Source organism: Meriones unguiculatus, chromosome 3 (genome assembly GCF_030254825.1).
Source record: "Meriones unguiculatus strain TT.TT164.6M chromosome 3, Bangor_MerUng_6.1, whole genome shotgun sequence".
NCBI classification, from domain to species: Eukaryota; Metazoa; Chordata; class Mammalia; order Rodentia; family Muridae; genus Meriones; species Meriones unguiculatus.
The window spans coordinates 98,187,252-98,210,888 of record NC_083351.1 but is presented as its reverse complement, the minus strand read 5'-3'; the positions used below and the strand labels follow the sequence as shown (position 1 = coordinate 98,210,888).

At 40.0% G+C, this 23,637-nt stretch overlaps 1 protein-coding gene across 6 annotated transcripts in view; it reads left to right on the top strand.

Moving 5' to 3' along the window:
* Sema5a (semaphorin 5A) overlaps nt 1-23,637 on the top strand; it is a 470,503-nt gene that overhangs the window by 289,528 nt on the left and 157,338 nt on the right. For all 6 annotated transcript variants that reach the window (XM_060380391.1, XM_060380386.1, XM_060380389.1 and 3 more), the window contains 2 exons: nt 12,579-12,641; nt 23,114-23,212. In XM_060380391.1, coding sequence (XP_060236374.1) covers nt 12,579-12,641; nt 23,114-23,212 — 162 coding nt within the window. The remainder of the gene's footprint in view (nt 1-12,578; nt 12,642-23,113; nt 23,213-23,637) is intronic.

Genomic DNA, 23,637 nt, shown 5'->3' with positions numbered 1-23,637 from the left:
TCAGATCCTAAGATTGTTGTATTTTATAGTCTACTACTCATAGCCATACACCAAAATTCATTATTGTATACAATTAATATACTCCAAATTAAACTCATTTCATGGGAGGTTGGGTAAGGATGAAAATTTTGACAGTTATCAAATGTGGCCCACCTTATAACAAAGAGTTTACCAAAAATAGATAGATGAAGAGAAAGCATGAATTTAATGGAGAAGTATGCATTGTTGATAGAGGCATAATAGACATGAATATTTAAAAATCACCACTTTCTAGATTTTTTTTTACTTTAAACAGTTTTGTTTTTTAAGAACTCTTTCTCAACAAAAGTTCTGCTTGTAGGAATAACATTTTAAGACTTCTGGTATAAAAGTAATGACATTAAAATATAAATTTTAAAAGATTTGATTAAAGTATATAACAAAAGTGTTTTAATTGTAACTGACTCATTTGATTTACAAAGTTTGAATATTTATCAAGTTGTGATTTTATTTAATATTATCTTTGTAAAACATATATCCATAATTGTCATGAAGTTCTCCTTTAACATTGCCACACAATTGTAAGTAATGCTTTCTTAGACAAAAGCATATCACCCATTATGCATTGTTTTGAAAAATAAGAGTGAAATATCCACTGCCAAATACACACCAGAAGACCCATTTCAATGCTCATGTCTTTTAGCTGAAAGTAAAAAGTGTTAAGAATGAGGCGATATAAAGCTCATGAGAGGCGCTTTCCAGATATCTTGAGAACAAATAGATCGATATGTTCTCAAGCTGGAAGTAAAGTCAATCTTTGTAGAAGATGTTTCTCAAAAAATGTGTGTGTGAGACTTGAATAATGAATTCTGAGTGGTTCACTGAGCGTAAAATATTTCCCCAGTAAAGATGCATAATTTTGTCTTTATAAGTGATCTGGCAAATGCAGAGTGCCCACTCCACCCCAGATTTCCAGAGAAAAATTAATGAGATCTCAAGGATTGTTTGTTTTCCTGGAGCCAATGTCAGAGAAGAAGGAAAGAAAAATATAAAAGATTCACAGAAAAGCTGGAGACAAATGCTCATGTATTTGCATCTGTATTGGCTATTGATCTGAGAGTTCATGCCAGAAGTGCTTTGCTACGATTTAGCCAGGATATTTGATAATAAAAAACACACTGGTGACCGCAGCTTTGGTGACTTTACATTTCAATTGAGAAATGATCACACAAAATGAAAAATAAATGAGACAGTCTTCCTAAAATCATAAGACACTCTAATAACACCAATAAAGTAAAACACGAGGACAAAGAAAGGCACACAGGACATCTACACTGTCACCCGTCCCCACCCTGTGCACACTGCCCTCACTTCCCACACCTGCTCCCTGCCGCCTCCCAACAAAGATCCTGCACATTTCCTGTGACACATGGTTCCTTTAAAGTTCTTTAACCATTTTGCAAAATGAATCTCATCACATGACTCAGAAATTCACTCCTGTATTAAGTAAGGTCAAGCAGTTTATTTCTACTTCTTTTCTTAAAAAAAAAATATTAGTTTGTAGTGCTGATAGGTATCAGAATTGTGAAAGAAAGTTGACCAAAGCAACACAGCAAACACCGTGTGAAGACAGTCATAACTCAGGTTTTGCTGTAGCTTATTACTTATCCCTAAAACTATAGCATATGGTGCTTTGGATAATATTTTTACTTTATTTTTATTAATTAGAGTTGATTCATTTTGTATCCCTCTGTAGCTCCCTCACTCTTCCCCTCCATATCCCACCCTCCCTCCTCTTTCCCACCCTTACCCCTCCCCCAGTCCACTGATAAGGGAGGTCCTCCTCCCCTTCCCTCTGATCCTAGTCTATCAGGACTCATTATGAGTGGCTACATTGTCTTCCTCTGTGGCCTGGCAAGGCTGCTCCCCCACTCAGGGGGGAGGTGATCAAAGAGTAGGCCAACCAGTTCCTGTCAGAAACCGTCCCTGTCCCCATTACTATGGAACCCACTTGGACACTGAACTGCCATGGGCTACCTCTGGGCAGGGGTTTCAAGCCATTTCCATGATGGTCCTTGGCTGGAGTATCAGTCTCAGAAAAGACACCTGGGCCCAAACTTTTTTGGATCTTTTGCTATCCTTGTAGAGCTCCTGTCCCCTCCAGGTCTTACAATTTCCCCCTTCTTTCATAAGATTCTCTGCATTCTGTACAAAGTTTAGCTATGATTTCAGCATCTGTCTCGATACCCTGCAGGGTAGATCCTTTCGGAAGCCCTCTGTGGTAGGCTCCTGTCCTGTTCCCTGTTTTCTCCCTCCTCTGATGTCCATTCTCTTTGCTTTTCTGAATGGGGACTGAGCATTTTAGCCAGAGTTCTCCTTCCTGATTAGCTTCCTTTTTTTTTCTTCAGATTTTAGTATGTTTATCCTATATTATATGTTTAATATCCACTTATGAGTGAGTGTCTTTTTGCTTCTGGGATACCTCACTCAGGAAGATCTTTTCTAGTTCCCATCATTTACCTGCAAATTTCATGATTTCTTTGTTTTTTTATTGCTGAGTAATATTCCATGGTGGATCAATGGAATTGGATAAAAGACCCAGAAATAAACCCACACATTTATGGACATCAAATTTTTTACAAAGATATCAAAACCATACAGTGGAAAAAAGATAGCACCTTCAACAAATGGTGCTGGTCTAACTGGATGTCTACATGTAGAAAAATGAAAATAGATCCATACTTATCACCCTGCACAAAACTAAAGTCCAAGTGGACCAAAGACCTCAACATAAAACCAGGCACGTTAAATCAGTTAGAAGAAAAAGTGGGGAGGACCCTAGAACTCATTGGCACAGGAGACAAATTCCTGAACAGAACACCAACAGCACAGGCTCTAAGAGCAACAATCAATAAATGGGACCTCATGAAACTGAAAAGCTTCTGCAAAGCAAAGGACACCGTCATCAAAACAAAACGACTGCCTACAGATTGGGAAAGGATCTTCACCAACCCTTTATCTGAACGAGGGCTAATACCCAGTATATATAAAAAACTCAACAAGTTAAACAGCAACAAATCAAGTAATCAAATTAAAAACTGGGGAACAGAGCTAAACAAAGAATTCTCAATAGACAAATATTGAATGGCAGAGAAACACTTAAAGAAATGTTCAATGTCCTTAGTCATCAGGGAAATGCAAATCAAAACGACCTTGAGATTTCACTTTACACCCATCAGAATGGCTAAGATCAAAAACTCAAGTGACAACACATGCTAGAGAGGATGTGGAGAAAGGGGAACCTGCTGGGAATGTAAACTTGTACAACCCCTTTGAAATCAATCTGGCACTTTCTCAGACAATTAGGAATAGCGGTTCCTCAAGATCCAGCTATACCACTCCTAGGCATATATCCAAAAGATACTCAAGTACACAATAAGGACATTTGTTCAACCATGTTTGTAGCAGCTTTATTTGTAATAGCCAGAAGCTGGAAACAGCCTAGTTGCCCCTCAGTTGAGTAATGGATATAGAAATTGTGGATAATTTTTAAAAATTGTTTTAGAAGGCCCCATACTCATGTCCTTTAAAAAATTCAAATAATCTTAACCAGTTCACCTCTGTCTCGTAGTTTTCATAGCTTAATCCTTCCAGGATACCTCTCTATAGGTGCAGAATAAATATTAATTCAGTTAAAACATAATTTTCACTCACTAATCTCTAGCAAGTATCACATTTACACTGTACATAACAATGGGCACAATTAAATTTTTAAAGGAGAAAATAAAGCATTACAAATTATGATTCCACAACCAGATGCATTTTGGGAACTATTAAAATAAGCAGAGCAGTCTGCGGTACACAGCTACTATGATGTCAGTACTTTAGTTCCATGCTTGACTGAGCTCCCATTGGGTCATGTACATACTAATACTCTCAGGAACTCGTGTATAAAAACTCCTCATTCCTTTAGTAGTTGGATTTTCACTACATTTAAGCTTACAGAATGGTCAGTAACATATTTCAAGGCAGCCTTACTTGAATTCATGGAAATAATTTATTTAAAACTTTGGATCCAAAAATATTTCTCTGAACCTGTAGCCAAGAGTCACTGCTGAGACCACACTTAACTTCAATTATGGCTTTCATTAACGGCATCTCTTCTGAAGTGTGACAGCTGTTTGATGCCTCCATGTTATTCCACCATAACTTCAGGTTTTACACTAGAGACAGTAATATTTCTTGATATATGGGTGCTTACAAATTATTGTCTTTCATAGCACCACCCCGGCAGTTTCGCCCCAGCTGAGGAGTGAGTCTGTAGGAATTCTCCTGTCTCTATTAGTTCTTGTTCTTGTGTCCCCTAGTCCAGTTGTCATACTTGGAGTGACTCAGTTGCCAGAGGCATCTGTTTCCCAAAAGCCCTGGTCTATCATTTGTCCTTCCTGAGACCTCAGAATTCTAGGAGTTTAACAGTTTTTGAAACCAGTGAATGACTAGTGCAAAAATGTAAACTTAGGCTTAACTTTGTCAACTATAAAGCCTGGGAGAAGGGTATCTAATGTTACCTCAGCTCTCACCCACACATAACTGAGGTCCTGTGCTCCTTTTTCCTTCTCATTGACGGTGTAAATGTGTATATTTTCAGGAGTAGCCAGCCAGAACAAAGAAAACAGGTAAGTGGATAGTACATGTGCTGTGACACAGGACTATTGTCTTAGCCGCACACTTTCCTACAGATTTATTGTAACACAGTATTTACATTGTGTTTTTGTCATATCCTTATCATCATCTATTTGCATGTGAGTGGTTTGCAGGGTTAAGGAATGAAGTTTCTGCTCTATCATTGTGAGGATCCCTGTTCTGGATCATTCCTTGCCCCCTCTTCACACAGCTGTCCCTGTGTACTTCCTGCCCATAGTCAGTAGGGACGTTATTGGTGGCCATCTGTGATGAATCCACTCACCCAGCACCCAGGCTTCAACCCCTATGTGCCTTTTCATCATAGTGGAGGTTGAAAGCTGATGGCATGTTCTAGAGCCAGCTTTGTCTTTGATGCAGAACATTTTCCATTCGTTGATTTTTCTAGAAACTATACATTATTGGCTAATTGTATGTAGGCCATTGTTCTAGATGCTATATATAAGTCAACGAACTAGGCAACCCAACCTCCTGTCCAGGTCCAGTTTTCTTCTTGGGGTACAAAAAAAAAACAAGTCAAAAGTTTTATTTGTCTTTAGGATTTAGGTCTTGTTTTTGGTCTTTTCTCCAGTGAAGAAAAGGCTTCTAAGATGCTGCAGAAGTTATTACCACTGACACAAGTTTGGATATATTGTTATAAATAGTTGAGCATAAGTATGCATATGGAGGTAGGGACCGTGGCTATGGGATCCTTGAGGAAGACAATTCCAGAAAGTGAGATCAGGTAGTCAATAGGCTGCATTCCAGGCTGTCCAATCGGGACTTCTTCAGTGGCCATGTGTACCAGAAGCCACCTGGAGAAGAGTCCACAGAGGCAACAGGAAAGATTATAGAATGATCTAGATATCTTTGCTTTTTATTGCTGGTCGAATAGCAATGGTGGGATCTCTCATCTATGCAGAAATAGATCTATGGCTGTTGTATCAATATCAGTCTGTGTTTGAGTTCCTAAAACCAACCCAGCTTTTGCAGGCCACACCCTGGCCAGGCCTTTGTTGCCCTCAATGAATCACGAACTGCTTAAAAATCAATACTTGGGCTGTGAGTGGGTCCAGAGTTTTTAAAAATGAATACCTTCTATGACACATGAATCGATGGACTTTGTGATTAATATATACTGAATGCCAACAGCTCTGACCTCAGACATGTACAAATTTGTGTGCTTCGGGTATGTATTTTTCTGAATCACAGCAAAGGGAAACAAAGAAACCACCAGAATCAAATAACCAAGAGGCACTTAACTTGACAGTCTTAGTAGCAGGACAAGGCAGGCTCAGATGTAAGCCATGAAGTTTCGGTGTTAGTGAATCATGTGAAAAGACTGAAGCTTTGACAGATACCCAGATAATACCTTCATCCAAAATTTTATGTTTATGAACTTATCACATGAATTACAAACAGCTAAGTGAGATAAATTTGTAAAAAAACAAATCTTGCTAGTGCATCCAAGTTCAAGGAGTTGTCACTTTTTACATTGGATTTGGGAAGTAATTTTACCCAGAGGAAAGAATGGCCTTTATTGGTGTGTCATTGTCAGTCCAAATATGACACAGCACAGGGTTTACTATTACCTACCCAAGTCAAACACCATGAATTTAAATTTGTGACTTTATTTAAAAAAGAAGTCTTGCACATGTGCTATAATGAGTCGGCCTGAGTCGGGCCTTGATCCAGTGGCCTTACAAGAAGGGCAATTTTTGTTTCAAATACAACACAAGAAGAAGTCCTTGAGAAGCCCTTGTGTTGTCTGCAAATTGTTGTAAGTGCAAACCAAGGAATATCAAAGACCTCTTTCCTACTGAAGGCTGGGACAGAGACTGAGTCCTCCTCTCAGTGTGTAAAGGGGCTATCCATTACTCCCCTAATTTAAAATACCCAGCTTCCAAATCTGTAAGTACAGATTTATTTTGTTAAAATCACACAGTTTGTCATACAGCCCTGGAAAACCACAGCATTAGGCTCTGCCCTTCCGACTATCAAAGCAGATGCTGAGCCTGATGGGCAACTGTTGGGCAGAGTGAATGGAATTTTAGGTAAGAACTGGGAAATAGTAAGAGCTGGAGAAGACAGGGTCTCCACAAGGAGAGCAACAGAACAAGAAAATTTGAACACAGGGAACTTCCCAGAGACTCATACTCCAACCAAGGACTATTCATGGAGATAACCCAGAACCCCTGCACAGATGTAGCCCAGGGCAGTTCAGAGTCCAATTGGGTTACATAGTAATGTGAAGAGGGACTGCCTCTGACATAATCTGATTGATCTGCTCTTTGATCACCTCCCTCTGGGGGGGAGCAGCCTTACCAGGCCATAGTAGAGGACAATGCAGCCACTTTTGATGTGAACTGACAGACTAAGATCAGAAAGGAGAGGAGAACCTCCCCTATTAGTGGACTTGGGGAGTGGCATGCAAGCAGAGGGAGGAGGGAGGGTGGGATTGGGAGGGGATGAGGGAGGGGCTTATGGGGGGATGCAGAATGAATAAAGTGTAATTGATGAAAAATTAAAAAAAAATGTAAATCTTCACCCAGGGTCTAAAAAAAAATAAAAAAAAAAAAAAAAAAACAAGTACACGATGAATATTCAACATGTTTGGAGCCACTATGCATTAAGCCAATGTGACTTCAATTTGGTAATTATTATGTGAAAAAAAATATAGGCCTCAGTATACTGAATAAAAATACTTTAATACTTATGGGATCTCAAGGAATAAGATATATCACTGAATTACATATTGATGTTAGTACAGGAAGAATTAAAACCAAAGCACAAGAAAACATTAAATTAGAGGAAGTTTTATTCTAGTCTTATGCTTTTGAGGGAAGCAACTGAAGTCTCTATCTGACATAATCAGGTAGACAGGTATCCTGTGGATCCAAATGAAAAAAATGAACATAAGACATGAAGATAATGATGAGCATTGGACAGCTCTCCCAAAGTGACTAAAACATTTTACCTCTGCACAATGAGATTTATGTCATTCTGGAGCAGACAGGAATGGCAAATAAAGGTAAGTAGTGAAGACAGCCTTATTCAATGTTGGCCCGACTGATGATCTACTCACACACCATGAAATGCACATTTGTTTCAAGTTTCATTCACTTTTGCGTGCTTTGAACAAAGATATGCCCTCACACTTCCTGATAATTTGCTTGTAATGTGGTGACAATGTAACGTTCCCAGTGTGTCACAGAAATACATGACATAATATGAATGCAAACATATGAAAAAAGAAAAACAACAACAACAAAAAACACAAAAGCCCTCAGGTGGTTGTTAATTTTTGGTGCTGTGTAATTAAACTAGTTTTTTTAAATGTTATCTTTTGCCAGTATCTAATTAGCAGAGCCATCTGCTGAAAGAGCAGTGGCCCATCTGCCTGGAATGTTGTTCTCTTCATTGTTATGAAAAGCATCCACCACTGCTAGTCCCCATCTAATTAACTTCTCTTGCTGTGGAATGTGATAATACACAGCTTTGTTTATATACTTCTGAGAACTGTGGATTTATATGTATAGAACAAGTACATAAAAATTGCCGATCTTTTTCTTTGTAACATCTGACTTACTCTTGAAATCACATCTCCATTTTTCATGACTGGATTGTGTCCCTGAGCAAAATGATGAGGCATGTAGTCTATCATGAAACAATTGAAATTTCCTTACATGCCTGGTTTCTGTAGTTCTAACAACAGTGTTCTGCTGTCCTGAATGCCTCTCTATTGATATGACTGTAGCACTGTGACTTGCCAATAATTGAGAATGTCACCGGACTTGAGATGTCCCACCATGACACTACTGTACCAGGAAAAGGGTGCATGTGCTACTTTGTGCTCCAATCAACTTTGCAGTAAACTCTTCCATTTCAAAATTCTAAGTAATTTTCTTTCAAAATTAACTTGAAACATTTCAAATTAATGCCATCAAACATTTTCTAGCAGAATGTATTCTACTTAGCAGATATTTAATAAATAATAAATGAAAAAGAGATTTCATGTAAGGCGCTACAGCAAACCTTTTAAAATTATTTAATATCACAGAAGATGTGTATGTTTTTATAGAAAAATGGACTACATGTAGGAATCCTCAGTTCTTATAAATGTAGTTCTTCAAAATCATTGATTCATTGAGTATCCAAGGAATCACTATTATTGTTTTGTGTTTTCTGACATGTTTAATGCACATTGAATGTTGAATAATAGAGTATTCATGGTTCTTTTCTCTCCTGTAGTAGAAAAGGCAAAAGCAACAAAAAGTAAAGATTATTTTTTTTAAACTGATGATATAAGACTGAGTAGTACTGAGACTGGAAATGTGCAATGCCTTAGCACTTGTTTTGCTGCCACAAAAATAGGTTTGAGTGGGTATAAAAGTAGCTAAAGTGAATGTGAAGACAAATATATAGAGCACTTCCTATGTCAATTGTGGTCTTTGCTCCAAAATAAAGGTATATGTACAAATAACCAGTTTCAGTGAGAGCAGAATGTAGTTTGAGTCAAAGGTCTTTCATCTGCAAGGTTGGGTCCTTAAATAGAAGGTATTATAAACAAGCTCAAAAGGAAGCTGAGCTTGAACAAAAGTACAGGAATTTTTGAGAAGTAAAACCTAATGCAAGCTAATTCCATTAACCCCTGTGGTTTTCTTCCCTGGAAACATGGTTTTCATAGCTGCCAGAAGACCCACAAGGCAAAGTCTAGTTTGGTGAATGAAAATAAAAATGATGTGAGATGAATCCAGAACTCTTAATTTTCTTGTAAATCTAGAAAAGTCTCTTTTTCCAACCTCATTTTTTATTCAGTTCTGCAATACCTATCTACATGTGTTCCTTACTATCTTCTCTTGGTAAATTCCCACCATTAATATGTAATTTCCTTCTCCCTCTCTCCACGAATAATGTGAAGCCACTGAAAAGCTAAACATTCATGGCTTGTAATTAATTCTGGATTTGAGTATTGTTGACATGGTGATGATAGAAAGGAAATGCCTCCAGTAGCTGCCCCTCTCTACTTCAAATAAGAGAAAAGTTCCATTTTCATATTGGTCTAATGAACTCATGTGAGCAGTTACTGTTTTTCAGAGTTCTAGACAAAGTAATGAAATATTTATGAAAGCTCATAGTCTTTTTTGCTTTTTGTTTTCACTCCTGGACCTTGGCCAGTATTTATCTTGGAAATGTGAAGGCTACTTGAGCGCAGGGTAGAATTGGGAAGCTGTTTGTTTACCAGCAGCAGCAGTGGGATCTAACAACAATGATGCACTTGATTAATATTCCCCCCTAATCCCGGGGCTCACCCTGCTCTCCAGACCTCTTATGTTTATTCAAGAGACTATTAATATTTTCCTTTTTTGTTGTTTGTATTATTCTCAAGTCTCCCACTTGATAGGCAAGGGCTCCATCCTTGGCTCTGTTTTATGGTCCCACTAGGTCAGCCAGGCTAAGTGTAACTCGTCTCCAGCCCAGGCAGGCTTGAAACTCATAATCCTTCCTGTCTGACATAAATCAGCATTTAAGACTTCTGTGTCTCTGTGTGTGCACATGCATGAGATATATGCTAAGGTGTGTGTGTGAGAGAGAAAGATAGCAGGGAGAGGGAGAGGAAGAAACCTTGGGTATCATTTCTCTGGTGTCACCTACCTTGCTGGGTCTTCTTTCTTTTTTAAAATTCTCTCACTTGCCTGAAACTCACTGATGAGGCTAGACTCCCTGGTCAGCAAGCTACAGGATTCCCCCTCCCCTGTCTCTAATTCCTCAGAACTGAGATTGATAGTATGGGCCATCACACCTGGCTTTTTGAAACAGTACTGACACACAGGCCCTCATGCTCTCACACAAAGCACTTTAATAACATAGCTGGCTCTCTATTCCCCAACATTTCACTGTGTAACCATATCACCAAGTCAACAAGAGCCACTGAGAGCACTTCCTGAGCTGAAGTGTTTCACCATACAGATGTGTTCACAGCTATGTAAATTGAACCCCTCTTTCTGTAAAATGACATCAACCCCTTTAATAACATAAGCTTAAATATGTAATGAGTTCTTAAATATGTAATGAGTTATTTGTTGCTGAAGAAATGTATCAGCTTATTGATTCTATTTTATGTTTAAATAAGAGCAAAGATGCAACAGGGAGTTTTCTTTAATATAAACAGATAAAAGAAAGGAGCACATTAAAGGTCAGACAAATTTACCTGTTAATTTTTATTTTTTTAATCTGCATGTCACTGTGTGTGGATGTTCTTACCTCTGTGGTGGTCTCTTCACTGTTCATGGAAATGTTTGCCACACTGGATGGAATCCAAGGCGGTTTTTGCATCAGACACTGGTTAGCCGCACCTTCGATGCCCCCACTAAGCATTGATCCAGAAAAGGATTTCAAAACAAACACACTGTCTTATCAGAGGTCAATATTGACTGCATTCTTGATTCCGCGGGATCGCAATAAACAGACGTGACGCTGCTCCCATTTGGGAACACCAAGATGGTTCTCTGTGGACTGCTTTCACATGGCCTCATGTTTGTTGAGAGGGATAAGCCATCCCACACAGTTATCATGACTGCCTTTGTTATGCACCAGTGTTTGGCAACAACAGCCCGACCTTAGATTCTGCTAGGTTTTGGAGAATTGGGAAATAATTCTTCCAGGCAATTGGGGGAGGCTGGTATTTTCCTGCAGATTATCTTACTTTGGTTTATACCGGGTTGAGTTGTGTTTCTCTTTTGACATTTTCTGCCCTGACGAGATTGCTCCTCATGTGCTTTCCTGATAATAACTTCACTGGCCCCTAATTCTGAATCCTCAGAAGTCTAATTTTAATAGGAAAAAAAATACAACAAGACATGAAAAAATCAGGAGAAATACTTCCCTTATAAAAGTCCACACACCACAAAACCATAGAGAAGAACAATAATTCAGTGTTTAAACTGGTGTTAAATAACTCCCAAATTTAACTTGTAAGTCACCCCTGTCTGTGAGACCAGCACTATCACCTTAGCTAGCACAGGCTCTCTTTGTGCCAACTTCATCAGCATGGGTTCGACTTAAAAACTCTGTAAAATATTAAGCATCATGGCTCTTAAAAGAGCTAGTAGCAGTGTGGAGATGGAAAACAGTCACAGAGCTCTGTCCCTGAGCCAATCATGCCCTGGCTGGTGTGTTCACAAACATTGTGGTAGCTAGACTATGTAGAGTCATCCATGGCGTTATCCACAATTGTTGATATATGACATGCTGGGCAATAATCCCCCTGGGTTTGAATGCTTCAGAATCCCCAGTTTCATGGTTTCCTGATTTCCCGGAAGTAACAAACTTGCTGACCAGTGACTGCATCTAAATGTCCTGCTGTTTGGACTGTGGAACAGCTTCTTAAAGGGCAAGTGTTTTCAATGTCTTCATTTTAAAGCCACCTGTGAGCCAGTGACTTGACAGCCTATATTTGGTATTAATTTTATCCCTAAGCAGGTACTGGCACAAAGGTGCATTGATATGATTTTTTTATTTTTATTTTTTTCTTATTAATTACATTTTATTAACTCTGTATCCCAGCTGTATCCCCCTCCCTCATTCACTCCCAATCCCACCGTTCCTCACTCATCTCCACCCTGCCCCTTTCCAAGTCCAATGATGGGGGAGGGACCTCCTCCCCATTCATCTGACCCTGTTTTATCAGGTCTGCAAAGTCCTCCTCTGTGGCCTAACAGGACTGCTCCTCCCTTGGGGGGTGGGGAGGTCAAAGAGCCAGCCACTGAGTTCCTGTTAGAAATAGTCCTTGTTCCCCTTACTATGGGAAACCAATTGGTTACTGAGCTACCACGGGCTACATCCGAGCAGGGGTTCTGGGACCCTCTTATGTCCCCTTTTCCATCAAATCCCTAATGGTGTATTTGTTCTTTTTGCAGGCTGTGGAGTGGGAGTGTGATGAAGCTACCAAGAAGGCCTGTTACAGCAAGGGCAAATCAAAGGTAAGGAGAGCAGAGCAGTGTGTGATACCCCACCTGTGCTCAGAATTATGCATACAGCATTTGATTCCTGGTAGTGGGTTCCCTGCAAAATGATAACTATGTACAGAGTAAACGCTCCATGTTTTAACATTCAATGAAATGAGTCACAGCAAACAGTCTTTCATGGATGGTCAGAAAGCAAGCTAACACCTTATTTGTACTTTGAATCATTCTATAAGATTTAAAATAAACCAGCTATGACAGTGTTAGAAAAATGTAGGAAAACGATTTAAAATAGTATTTAATTTGCCTCTTCTGTATTTTGCAGTAGTAGTTAAATAGTTGTATTATCTTGTGGTTTGCAGGGGCACAACTCAGGGCCTTGTACATACTAAACAGATATTCAACACTTACCCAACAAATCACTGCATCAAACTTGTGTGCATATCCTTGTGATCTGTTCTATCTCTGTGAGTGCTGGAATCTACGTTCTCAATTTCTCACACAAAGAGCATAGGTAGTTGAGGATGGGGGTGCACCTACTGCTCACACACAGACCTTTCACACAACTGGTGTTTGGTGGCACACACTGGAGCTTTATCTTTTCAGGAGCTCTGTCTTCAGGAAAAGTGTCCTTTGTTCCCTGACGATATTACCCTGCCGTGCCTCCACAGGCTCAGTGCCCCTTGTTCTGTCAGTGACTCTGCCTTTCCAATCCTGACTGTGCTTTAGTTTGTGGGGAAATGTGGGTACATGTAGAGGGGCAGAGAAGGCCATCCCTGCTGAGCTGGCCTCAGACCAGGAGCCTGTGGAACAACACCGCAAATGGAGTGAACAGTATCAGGTGGCCCTCTTCTGTGTGTCAATAATGAGTATGATGGTTTGTCCTTATCCCCGGCTTGTAGTGCTTGGATCTGAGGATTGGGTAATGATGCAGATCTCAGGGGAATAGAAGGAAAAGAGGTGGTAATAAGTCATCAACTTAGCCAAGGTAAAATACATGGACATAGAGAGCGAGGAAGAGGTGAGAGAAAAAATGAGGAAAAGGAGGGAGAGGAGAAGGGGGAAGGAGTAAAGGAAAGAAATTGATGGACATTGTTTACCAAAAGATATTTAATCATCAAAAATACCTCTGAGCTAAATCATTAAAAATTTACCAAGCTATACTGGTAGCTCCAGGTTACAAAGAACCAGAATATGAAATACTCCCAAGTAAATGAGTGTATAATGGTATAAATAAAAACATAGCAGAGAACTCTCTAAACTTGCTTAGGGAGTTTCATAAAACATGTCGCAATGCTTGGAGACATGACTTCTACATGGCCGTGGCCTCCCTGCAATGCTGAGACTCAACAGAGTGGATGAGTCATAGAACTCATATTTACTTTTACCAGCCGTGTGTTCAGAACACACACCATTCTCTTGTGTGACTTTTCCTGAGGAGACATGAACAAATGAGCATCTCCTAAAACTCTGGATATGGGGTCATGAACCTTGAAAGTTCCCTGGGCTTCCTGAGTCTTGTATGCCATTATTTCCCCTCCTAGAGAAGGTTGTAATCTCTAGGAGCTGGGTACATATTCCTAGAGCTCCTATAGGATTCCATAAAAGTCCCTAACCAGAGCAGTAAGCTGAGGTAGGCAGGTTACATGATAAGGGGATAGTGATAGTGACATAGCAAGCCCTATTGCTCAGTGGTGGACACACTGGACCTTCTTTTCAGGGCTTCAGCTTTAACACAAAACTGCCTTCCAAAAGGCCTAGGCACTGGCTGGTAACCTGGCAACACTTTCTCTTCCCTTCAGGTGCCCTTTTCCTTTTCCTCTTTTCTTCTTTTCACTTGGCTTTTGGTGACTTTCTCTTACTTCTATTATTATTATTATTATTATTATTATTATTATTATTATTATTATTATTATTTTCTGAGTCTTGTAGTTGTACCAGTAAGCAGATACCCAATAAAGGATTTGAGTTGACACTGGTCACAGAGTTTGTGCCTGTCAATGTGGATTTGGGTTTAGATTTTGTGAACCTCAGACCTAAGTCCCACTCCCACTCCGACCCCCATCCCCACCCCCATACCATCCTCATCACTCATGAGAACCTTATTCTCTCTTCTCCATCATCTAGCTGCATGTCCACTATTCCTGGCCTGCCTGGCTCAGCTCTTGCGGTATAGTCTATGTTTCCCAGCCCTCATTCCATCAGTTATCAGTCTTGGAACACCCTGTGGCCATCTGTCTTTGCCCTGTCCCGCTGTGCTAATTATCCAGCCCTGGAACTCTAGCCGTGCCAATAGTTTCTTTGTGGCTCTGGTGCCCTCCGGAATCTCTTTGGAACGTGGGGTGAAGAGCAGCAATACTGTATGGTTGAATGGGCACACTAAGCTTACTCCAGGCCAATGGATTTGATTCAGCTCCTCCCCCCATAACTTTGGATGATGGAGAAAAGCTGTCTTCTTTAAAAAGGGGACATTGCTTTTTCCATACAGTAGGTTTAGCAGCTTACCTGCCTCTGCCCACCATGGCTTCACAACCCAAAATAATCAAATTTGCTCCATACATTTCCATGGAATCTGTGCTTTAATTTACCAAATAATATATGAATTGCCAATTTTTGGATTGTTTTTGTTGTTGTTGTTGTTGTTGTTGTCTTATCCCTGGGAGTATTATTGTATTTGACCAGGAATCTATTTACATGTTTGGTTCACAGACTTTTAATAATGCTAATAGTTTGCTCTATGCCTCTTCCTGGACTTTAGTCTCTCTGTGGTCCTTGTGACTTAGAAGAGAGCACCAAGATCTGTTCAGCCATCTGAAGGTTTCTCCACAATATAGTCTACAAGCTCTTGATCAACTTATTCAGGTAGTTTTCATTTTCTAGTGTATTATTACTACTTAGGGAAATTTCTCAGCTGAATGCATCAGCCCGCATTTTACCTCGAGCCTTGATCTTTGGTTGATTTTGCATGCAGAAATTTGTATTTCGTATCATTCATGCCCAGTAAGTAATACACCCCTAATCCAATGAAAGGACAAATTATCAATACACTAAACTGAGATTTCCTAATAGAATGGGGAAAACAGATGTACTTTCACCAAATCATCCCATTATAGTTCATAAGATTTGGGTTTTAATGGATTAAGACCCAATGGCAAATCTTGGTAATTATGTTAATTCCAACTGTTTGTTGGATTTTTGAGACATATATTAAAACAAATGAAAATAAATTTCAAACACTATATATTATGTGCAAGATTAATTCTATTTTATTTTAGGTTGCATTAAGCATAATGATAAATTTAGAGTCTTAAGAGGCAGTGTTCCGTTGAAATAGAATTTAGCTTATGTAGCTGCTTCTTGAGTTAATTCCTGCCTGTGATTTGTTTTTTTTAGTTTCTTTAATTAAATTTTTATTTTTTATATTAATTACAGTTTATTCACTTTGTATCCCAGCTATAGCCCCCTCCCACAATCCCTCCCAATCCCACCCTCCCTCCCTCATCTCCCCCCTGGCCCTCTCTAAGTCCACTGATAGGGGAGGTCCTCCTCTCCTTCCATTTGACCTTAGTTGATCAGGTCTCATCAGGCTGCAATGTCCTCCTCTGTGGCCTAGCAAGGCTGCTCCTCCCTCGCTTGCCTGTGGTTCTAATTCCTGCAGCGGCTTAGTTAGGAGGATCACCAAAGTCTCAGAGATTCAGGACCCCATCTCAAAACCAAAACAGAACAAAACAAAAAGTCAGGAATCCTGTACAATAGGAGCATATGCTTACAAACTGTGGTGGCAGCTTCCCTAACCTGTCGGAATAGGTAACTCTATAGCCTGGCCCGGGGTGAGGGCAAAGGCTGCCATATCCCCTACCCCAAAAGTCCTCTTTCCTTACTCCTCACATCTCTTTTTATTCCCTCAAATGGGCATTGGCATGGAGCCCAGCACCAAGGACACAAAAGAAAGGAAACAAGACAGTCTCCAGGAAAAGAAAAGAACACAACACAAATGCTATCAATAGGCAGGCCCTGAGTTCAGGTTTCAGACATAAGAGATCTCCAGGCTGACAGATACTGGAATCTAAGTCAACTAACATTTCACTTTGTCTAAAATACAGTGATTCTTTGGAGGAATAAAATTCAGGCTTTTCTTAATGGTCATGAATTTGTAAAGAAAATCCAAATACCTCAATAGATTTGCTTGTGTTGTAGTATTTGGAGAATGTGCACAGAATTATAAAATCTCCCTTTTCCCTACCATAAAAAGAACAATGCAAAAATGTGGCATTTTAAAAATGCAAAAACTTCAGGCCCTTTGACTGACTCAGTGTGTTCCTACTGTCCCCAAAAGTTGTGTGTACTGTACAGCACAATGCATTTCACTGCCATTAATATATGATGTGTGGAAGGACACGGCTGGGCCTGCAGGGGGCTACTGCCTGCACCCACTTCTCTAGAGAGATGATTAATCCTCAAATGGTTGTTGAACTCAGGATAGTAAATATTTTTCTCCCCTGGGGTTACTGGGTTAAGTGCTAGCAACTTCTTATGTGTTGGAGACATGAAATTTATAATTTAGGGAGTCAAGGTCATAAGAAGTAACCCAAATCTTTGATTAAGGCTGTAAGGAAATCAGGCACCAAGATTGAGCATTCTGAATAAGGTCTGAGTTTTAATTTACTTCTATATGTTTCCACTCACCATGGTTGCAATGCTGTAAGTATCGCATGCATTAAAGCTGGAGAAAGAATCCATTTTTATTGATGCAAAAAAATTAACAGTATAACAAAAGTCATTGCATTTCTTTGTCTTTGAAATATGTGTTATTGAAATCAAACTGTAGAACTCTCGAAATACATTTCACATAAATATTATTTTAGACACAAATAGCCAATTGTCTTAGCATCTAACAAGAGTGCCTTGTCTGTTGCTGGTTCTTGTGTCTGGACTCAGCTACCTCCCCCGTGGCATTTAGGGACTACACAAAGGAAACATAAGTAATTATTAAGGGAATGAAAGGGCTGCTTTGTGCCTTTATGACATTTCATAATTTTCAAAATGTTCTTGTTCATGATCTCATTTTAGTATTTTTGACACTAAGTTCTTAGAATTATTGTGCTAATTGGTGGGAGAATTTGGATTAGAATCCAAGGCTCTGTGCATTGTTGCCCATTCTGTGTCCTGTGATCCCACTTCTTCAGCTGCCAAATTATGCTTGTAAAGATCTCAACTCCTAGTGACTGGAAAAAGAAAGACACGGCACCTTCTGCCTGGGAACATGGTGCTGGAGGGCTTGAGATTGCTGCTTTTCCCTGAAATGACTTTAACGAGGCATGTGGGATGCTCTCAACATGCCTTTATGCTACACAATTGATTTAAGAACTAAGACCCTTAGTCTTAGACACAGGCATCTTGTGTAGGTTCTGCACACCAGACACTGTGTGTGTGTGTGTGTGTGTATGACTTTTCTTAACTAAAAGTATTTTCCTTTAAATTATTCTTTAAATAACACAAGATCTCAGATGTAGCCCATGGCAGCTCAGTATCCAGTTGGATTCCCTAGTAAGGGGAACAGGAATTGTCTCTGACACAAACTCAGTGGCTGGCTCTTTGATCACCTCCCCTGTATGGGGGAGCCTTACCAGGCCACAGAGGAAGACAATGCAGCCAGTCCTGATGAGACCTGATAGACTAGGGTCAGATGGAAGGGGAGGAGAACCTCTCCTATCAGTGGACTTGGAGAGGGGCATGGGAAGAGATAAGGGAGGGAGGGTGGAGTTGGGAGGGAATGGGAGAGGGGCCTACAGCTGGGATACAAAGTGAATAAACTGTAATTAATATAAAAAATAAAAATTAAAAAAAAACCCACTTTGCATGAAAACCAAAAAAAACCCCCACAAGATCTGTTTATGTAGCATTCACAGTATATAGCTACTAAAAATAATCTACAGATAATTAAAAGCATATTGTTAGATATGAGCAGCTTAGAGGTAAATTCTAGATCTTTTTGTGAGAGGCTTGAACATTCTTATATTTTGTTACCTTTGAAGAGCCATAGACCCATGGATAGCTACAGACAATTCTGAATTGCATCATAAACATATGTATATGCACAGCCATACATAAAGTCAAGTTTAGATACACACATCTGTATTGTTTCTCTTCATCACCTTAGATGTGCATAAAGGTCAGTAAAAGGAAGACACATTGTTTTCACTGGGAGCACTGCAGGTAACATAAAGCTGTCAGCCTTCCAGGCTTGTTCTCACCTCCTTGTAATTGACAAGTGGTCCATGTTCTTCTAAGGAGACACTAGAGGGTCTGTGCTGCTTGGCAGTCATATTGCTGCACAGCTACACATTCTTTGATAAACAGAACATATTTGATAGGGGAGGAGGACATGATGATATGTTACAAGGCAACCAGATCATTCAAAAGAAAAGGCCCCTAAAACGTATTTTCTTTCTTGGAGGCTAGAGATTGCATCCATGACCCCAAGCGGGAACTGTTCATCCCCATCAGGAAGTCTTTTTTGCTACTTGACCATGTTTCTCAACTACCAAACAACACAGAATCTTCTTGAAATGAAGGACAAGTTGACCCACGCGTGGACCACAGGCACATATGGGCCATTTTAGTGTCAAAGTAGAATTAGCCAAACATATGTAGATGACTCTCAGTACCAACCACAGAGGCCAAGTGGCCATTGGCTTGGGGGGACCTCAGAGATGTGCCCTATGACTATTGGGAGAATCAGAATTCAATAAGTCATCGTTACCTGTCTTCACAGTGCAGAAATGGAATATAAAGAGGGAAATCAGGTAAAACGTGGAAACCATAGACATTTCAATATGCTTATTTGTAAGAGAAACAGTTAAGAAACTCCTGAAGCATCTTCTACCCAATCATCTGAGTGGTGATCCCAAGCACTGTTCTGAGCAAGTCCAGGTAACCTATAAAAAAACTGAGTTTGCTGCTGACATTAGCATCAAGAATCTATGTCACAGGATTGACTGTTACTACCTTGGCACTCTGTGCCACTTTTGTCTATTCTTAAATTCAACTCTGATCCTGAAACTTATCTTGTGCCTCAAGCTAAATATCTCTACTATGTTTTTTTTTTTTTTTTTTTTTTTCTATTTTGCTTGAAGTTGTCTCAGCCTTTCTTTAAAAAATTAGCAAAGGTGTTTTAAGATTGTTTTCACATGCAGTTCTTTTTTAGTAAGAGGTGGCAAATTGTGAATTAAAGGGAGGAGAATCATTAAGGGGGGGGGTCACGCAGGAAGGTAGTTGGCTGAGTAAGCCATGGGTAAACTCGGGTCATGAAGTGATGAAGATGCACAGATGTGGCCCACCTCTGGTGTCATGCCTGAAAGACCTGTGAGTATGAACTCAGCTGGATTTGGTCCAACTGGTGACTACACAGCCTTCTTCACTGACCTCCTTTACACCCTGAAGATGGGAGTCCATACAGTTGGGGCCTTCTAGAATATATTCTATTACCTGCAATAGGTTCCATTCATCACAAGCTCTCTGAGGTTTCTGTGGGCTGTGTCTGTTTTCCATCCATTATAAAAATAGATGAAGCACTGGCCTCCTTCTCTGACCACCTTGGTCCTTTCTATGACTCCCTTCCTTCCCAACACTCAGTTGGGGAAACTGGTCAAGGCCTAGTGAATTCTTACAAAGTCCCAATAATCAGAACATACTCCATTGCCTTTGCTGCATTTGAAATGGTCCCCTGTGTTCCCTCCCTTCTTGTTTCTTTGATTGAAGAGCCACTGGAGCTTTCTGTGCCTTTCTCTACATGTATCTATATCCCAAACCCCTGCTGACAGGCTGCTTTTCCATCAGCTTTGTGACATGCCTTCAGGAGGTCTGTCTCACTGACACTGTGTTTCTATTAGGGGATTTGCATAAGCACCCTGTTTGTTATCTCTGTTGTTCCCTTTGCTTTCATAATTGACTGGAGTACATGCTTCCCCCTTGCCAAGTCTGCAGAAATCAGCAGTGGGTCAGGTCTTTTCAGTCAGAACAATTTCCCCCTTGGCCTGTGCTGTTTACAGCAGTGTGGTTTCTCTAGTGAGATTCACTCCTTGGGGTGGCCTCATGCTTTGAGAAGAACATTTCCTTTACATCTCACCTTCTTCTTAAATTAAAGGAGCAGCAAATTGAAATGGATGAGCTCTCCACCCTACATACTGTTTGTAATTTTCCATTCCCGTCTTTATTACAGGGTCATTATCACAACAGTATGTCCACTAATCCCATCAAGCACACCCAGCCCTGCATTTCAGAAGGTGGAGGTGGAGGTGCCTCAGACACACAGGCCTTGGTTTCCTGCGTTTGTCCTCCCTTTGATCCTGTTGTAAACTGTTTCCATGCCCTGGTCTCCTCACCCCTGGGATAGGCATCTGTGTGGTTCTTTGATGCCTTTAATGATGTTCTTTGCTTGCTGGAATGTTTCTGTCCTCTCCCCAGTCAGGAAAGCATTTGGGAGCAAAACAAACTCTGCTCCAACTGTTCTACCTTTTTCAGTTTCCAAGTATTTACAATTATTCATACTGATTTTCCAAATTTTCTGTTAACGTGAGACTTTCTATTGCTTCTTTTTTTTTCCTCTCAGTGTTCTCAGCCAGTTATGATGTGTTGTTTTTGTTAGCAATGGAGCAAATAGAATAGTATATTTGATATCTCACTTCTCTTACAGAGCAAATTCATGTGAGTGTTCAATTTGCATTGCATGAGCCAAGCTTTGCAGTAGATCTGATAATGCAAACTCCCACCACTACTGAAAGTGAAGTTCATGTGACCAGTGAACAGGATTGCTGCACTATTATTGAATTTATTTTGTCAGGGTTTTTATTTGATTCAAATTATCCTGGCATCCTGGCACTCCATGCTAGTCCCATAGGGAGATCCTGCTGATGTGCCACATTCTGCCTCTGGGCTTTTACAGCTCAACTTGCCAGGCACACAGGGGAAAGAGGAGCATCCCTACACACCTCACTTTTCTAATCACTCTGTCTTTTTTCCACATGGAATCCTGAGTAGTCCTTTGACAACATCAGGCCAACTCATGCTCAGGGTGTACTGCACACTCACTACCCCGGTGTGGATGGACTCTTTCTGTCACCACAGTATATATTATGTCTCCTGTGGAATTTCTAACCTAGACGCCATGCCCACACAGACCATCTTCCTTGCCTGTGTGGCCCTTGTCCTTCTTTGTTCAGTGAGGTCCTACACGGGTCTCCCACACACCTCTACCTGGTAGCCCCAACAAACCATATTCTTCCCTTAAACTTTCTCTTCAGGAACCTTCCTACAGCCTTGTCTTCCCTTCCCTTTTAGAGCAGTGGAGACCATGTTTCTTCGTTATAGTGGACAGCTATGCAGTAAATGTTATGGTCCTTGTTTTCCTGTTCAAACTGTAACTTCTAGTACAAAGAGCTTCAAATCAGTGTGTGCTGAATGAAGGGGAGCTTCCTGTCACATGCCCTATTTATTGACAGCACTATCTTAGGTTCTACAACTGAAGCAATGTTCTGTCATCTTTCCCAGCTCCTCTAATTCTGTTAAGTAACTACTTTCTCACACGTCCATCACTGTTGTAGGGATATGTGATCTTTACTGTGACCTGTAGATCACTTCTCAGTCCAGGATTCTTTCTCAGATATTCTGAGCAACACTTTCTTACTAATTACAATGCTACTTGTAAGGGAGTTAAAATTGTTTATAGACACTTGTTATGCCTTTAATGTAGTTTTAATATATATTAATTATACAAAAAGGGGTTTCATTATAACACTTCTATACATACATATATTACACTTAGATTAGTCTGAGCCCATAACAATCAACTTTCCCATATGCAACCTTCCTAGTAGGAAGTGTTATAACTTCCTATTGCTCTCTCCAAGCATTCACATATACCTTTCTTTGCTCTTGTTCAAATTCATAGCCAGTTTTTCATTAATTGGTGTTACATATCTGTGTATCTGTGTGCATGTGTGAGTATAATCCTAAATACGAAAATACAGCCTGCTCAGTCCATGTAATATTATCTGTATGTGTATTTTCACGACTGACTATTTGGTATCAGGTAATCAAATGGTATGATATTCCCTGGAGGGGGGGGACTATTTCTCCCCCCTTTGCATAGTATTGAGGCCTCATGAACTAAGGCAGCCAATGCTTCATGAGCAGCATCAAATGAGGTAATTTTATTTATTTTCCTATATAGATTCAAGAAAACTTAAAGTTTGTAGTACAATTCAAAATGAATTCATGTTTTGAAGACACAGTTATACCACACCTACCTTATTAAATATCCATGGGAAAGTGTCTGGGTATAGACACAGGGTCAACAGCTTCTCTGCTGCCTTTCGTCAACACTGGGAGGGACTGTTTGCTCTTTGACTGGCGGGCCCAGAATATCCTTGCTCATCATCCCTCTTACCTTCAGGACTTGTCAATATGTTTCTTATACTTTTGATTTTCAGGAGGAATGTCAGAACTACATCCGTGTGCTCTTAGTGGGCGGGGACCGGCTGTTCACCTGTGGGACCAATGCTTTCACACCTGTCTGCACCATCCGCTCGGTATGTGTCTATGTTGAGCTTCCACAAACTTATACTAGGAGCAGCCAAAGGTGATGCTTTCAAAGCCCCATTGTAAATGTGTTTCTGTACACAGAGGGAAACACCTTTGCAACTTTGCAGAATTGAGCAAATACTTTGTTTACTTCTAATCAATCAGGACTGTCATTTACAAGAAGGAACAGAAATTAATTGTATATTACGTACTTAGGTATGCTTTGAAAACTATTTCAGTCAGCATTTTCCCAATGAATGGCTCTAAGCACCAATCATAAACGTATACTTCTTATTTACACTTTCCTATTTTTATAGTGCTAGAAATATTATCACTTACTAAAATCGTATATGAAAAATTTTACAAACTGGATAGGAGGCATGCCAAAACTAAATGAACAAACTTATCCATAAGCAAAGTAACATTATAACTG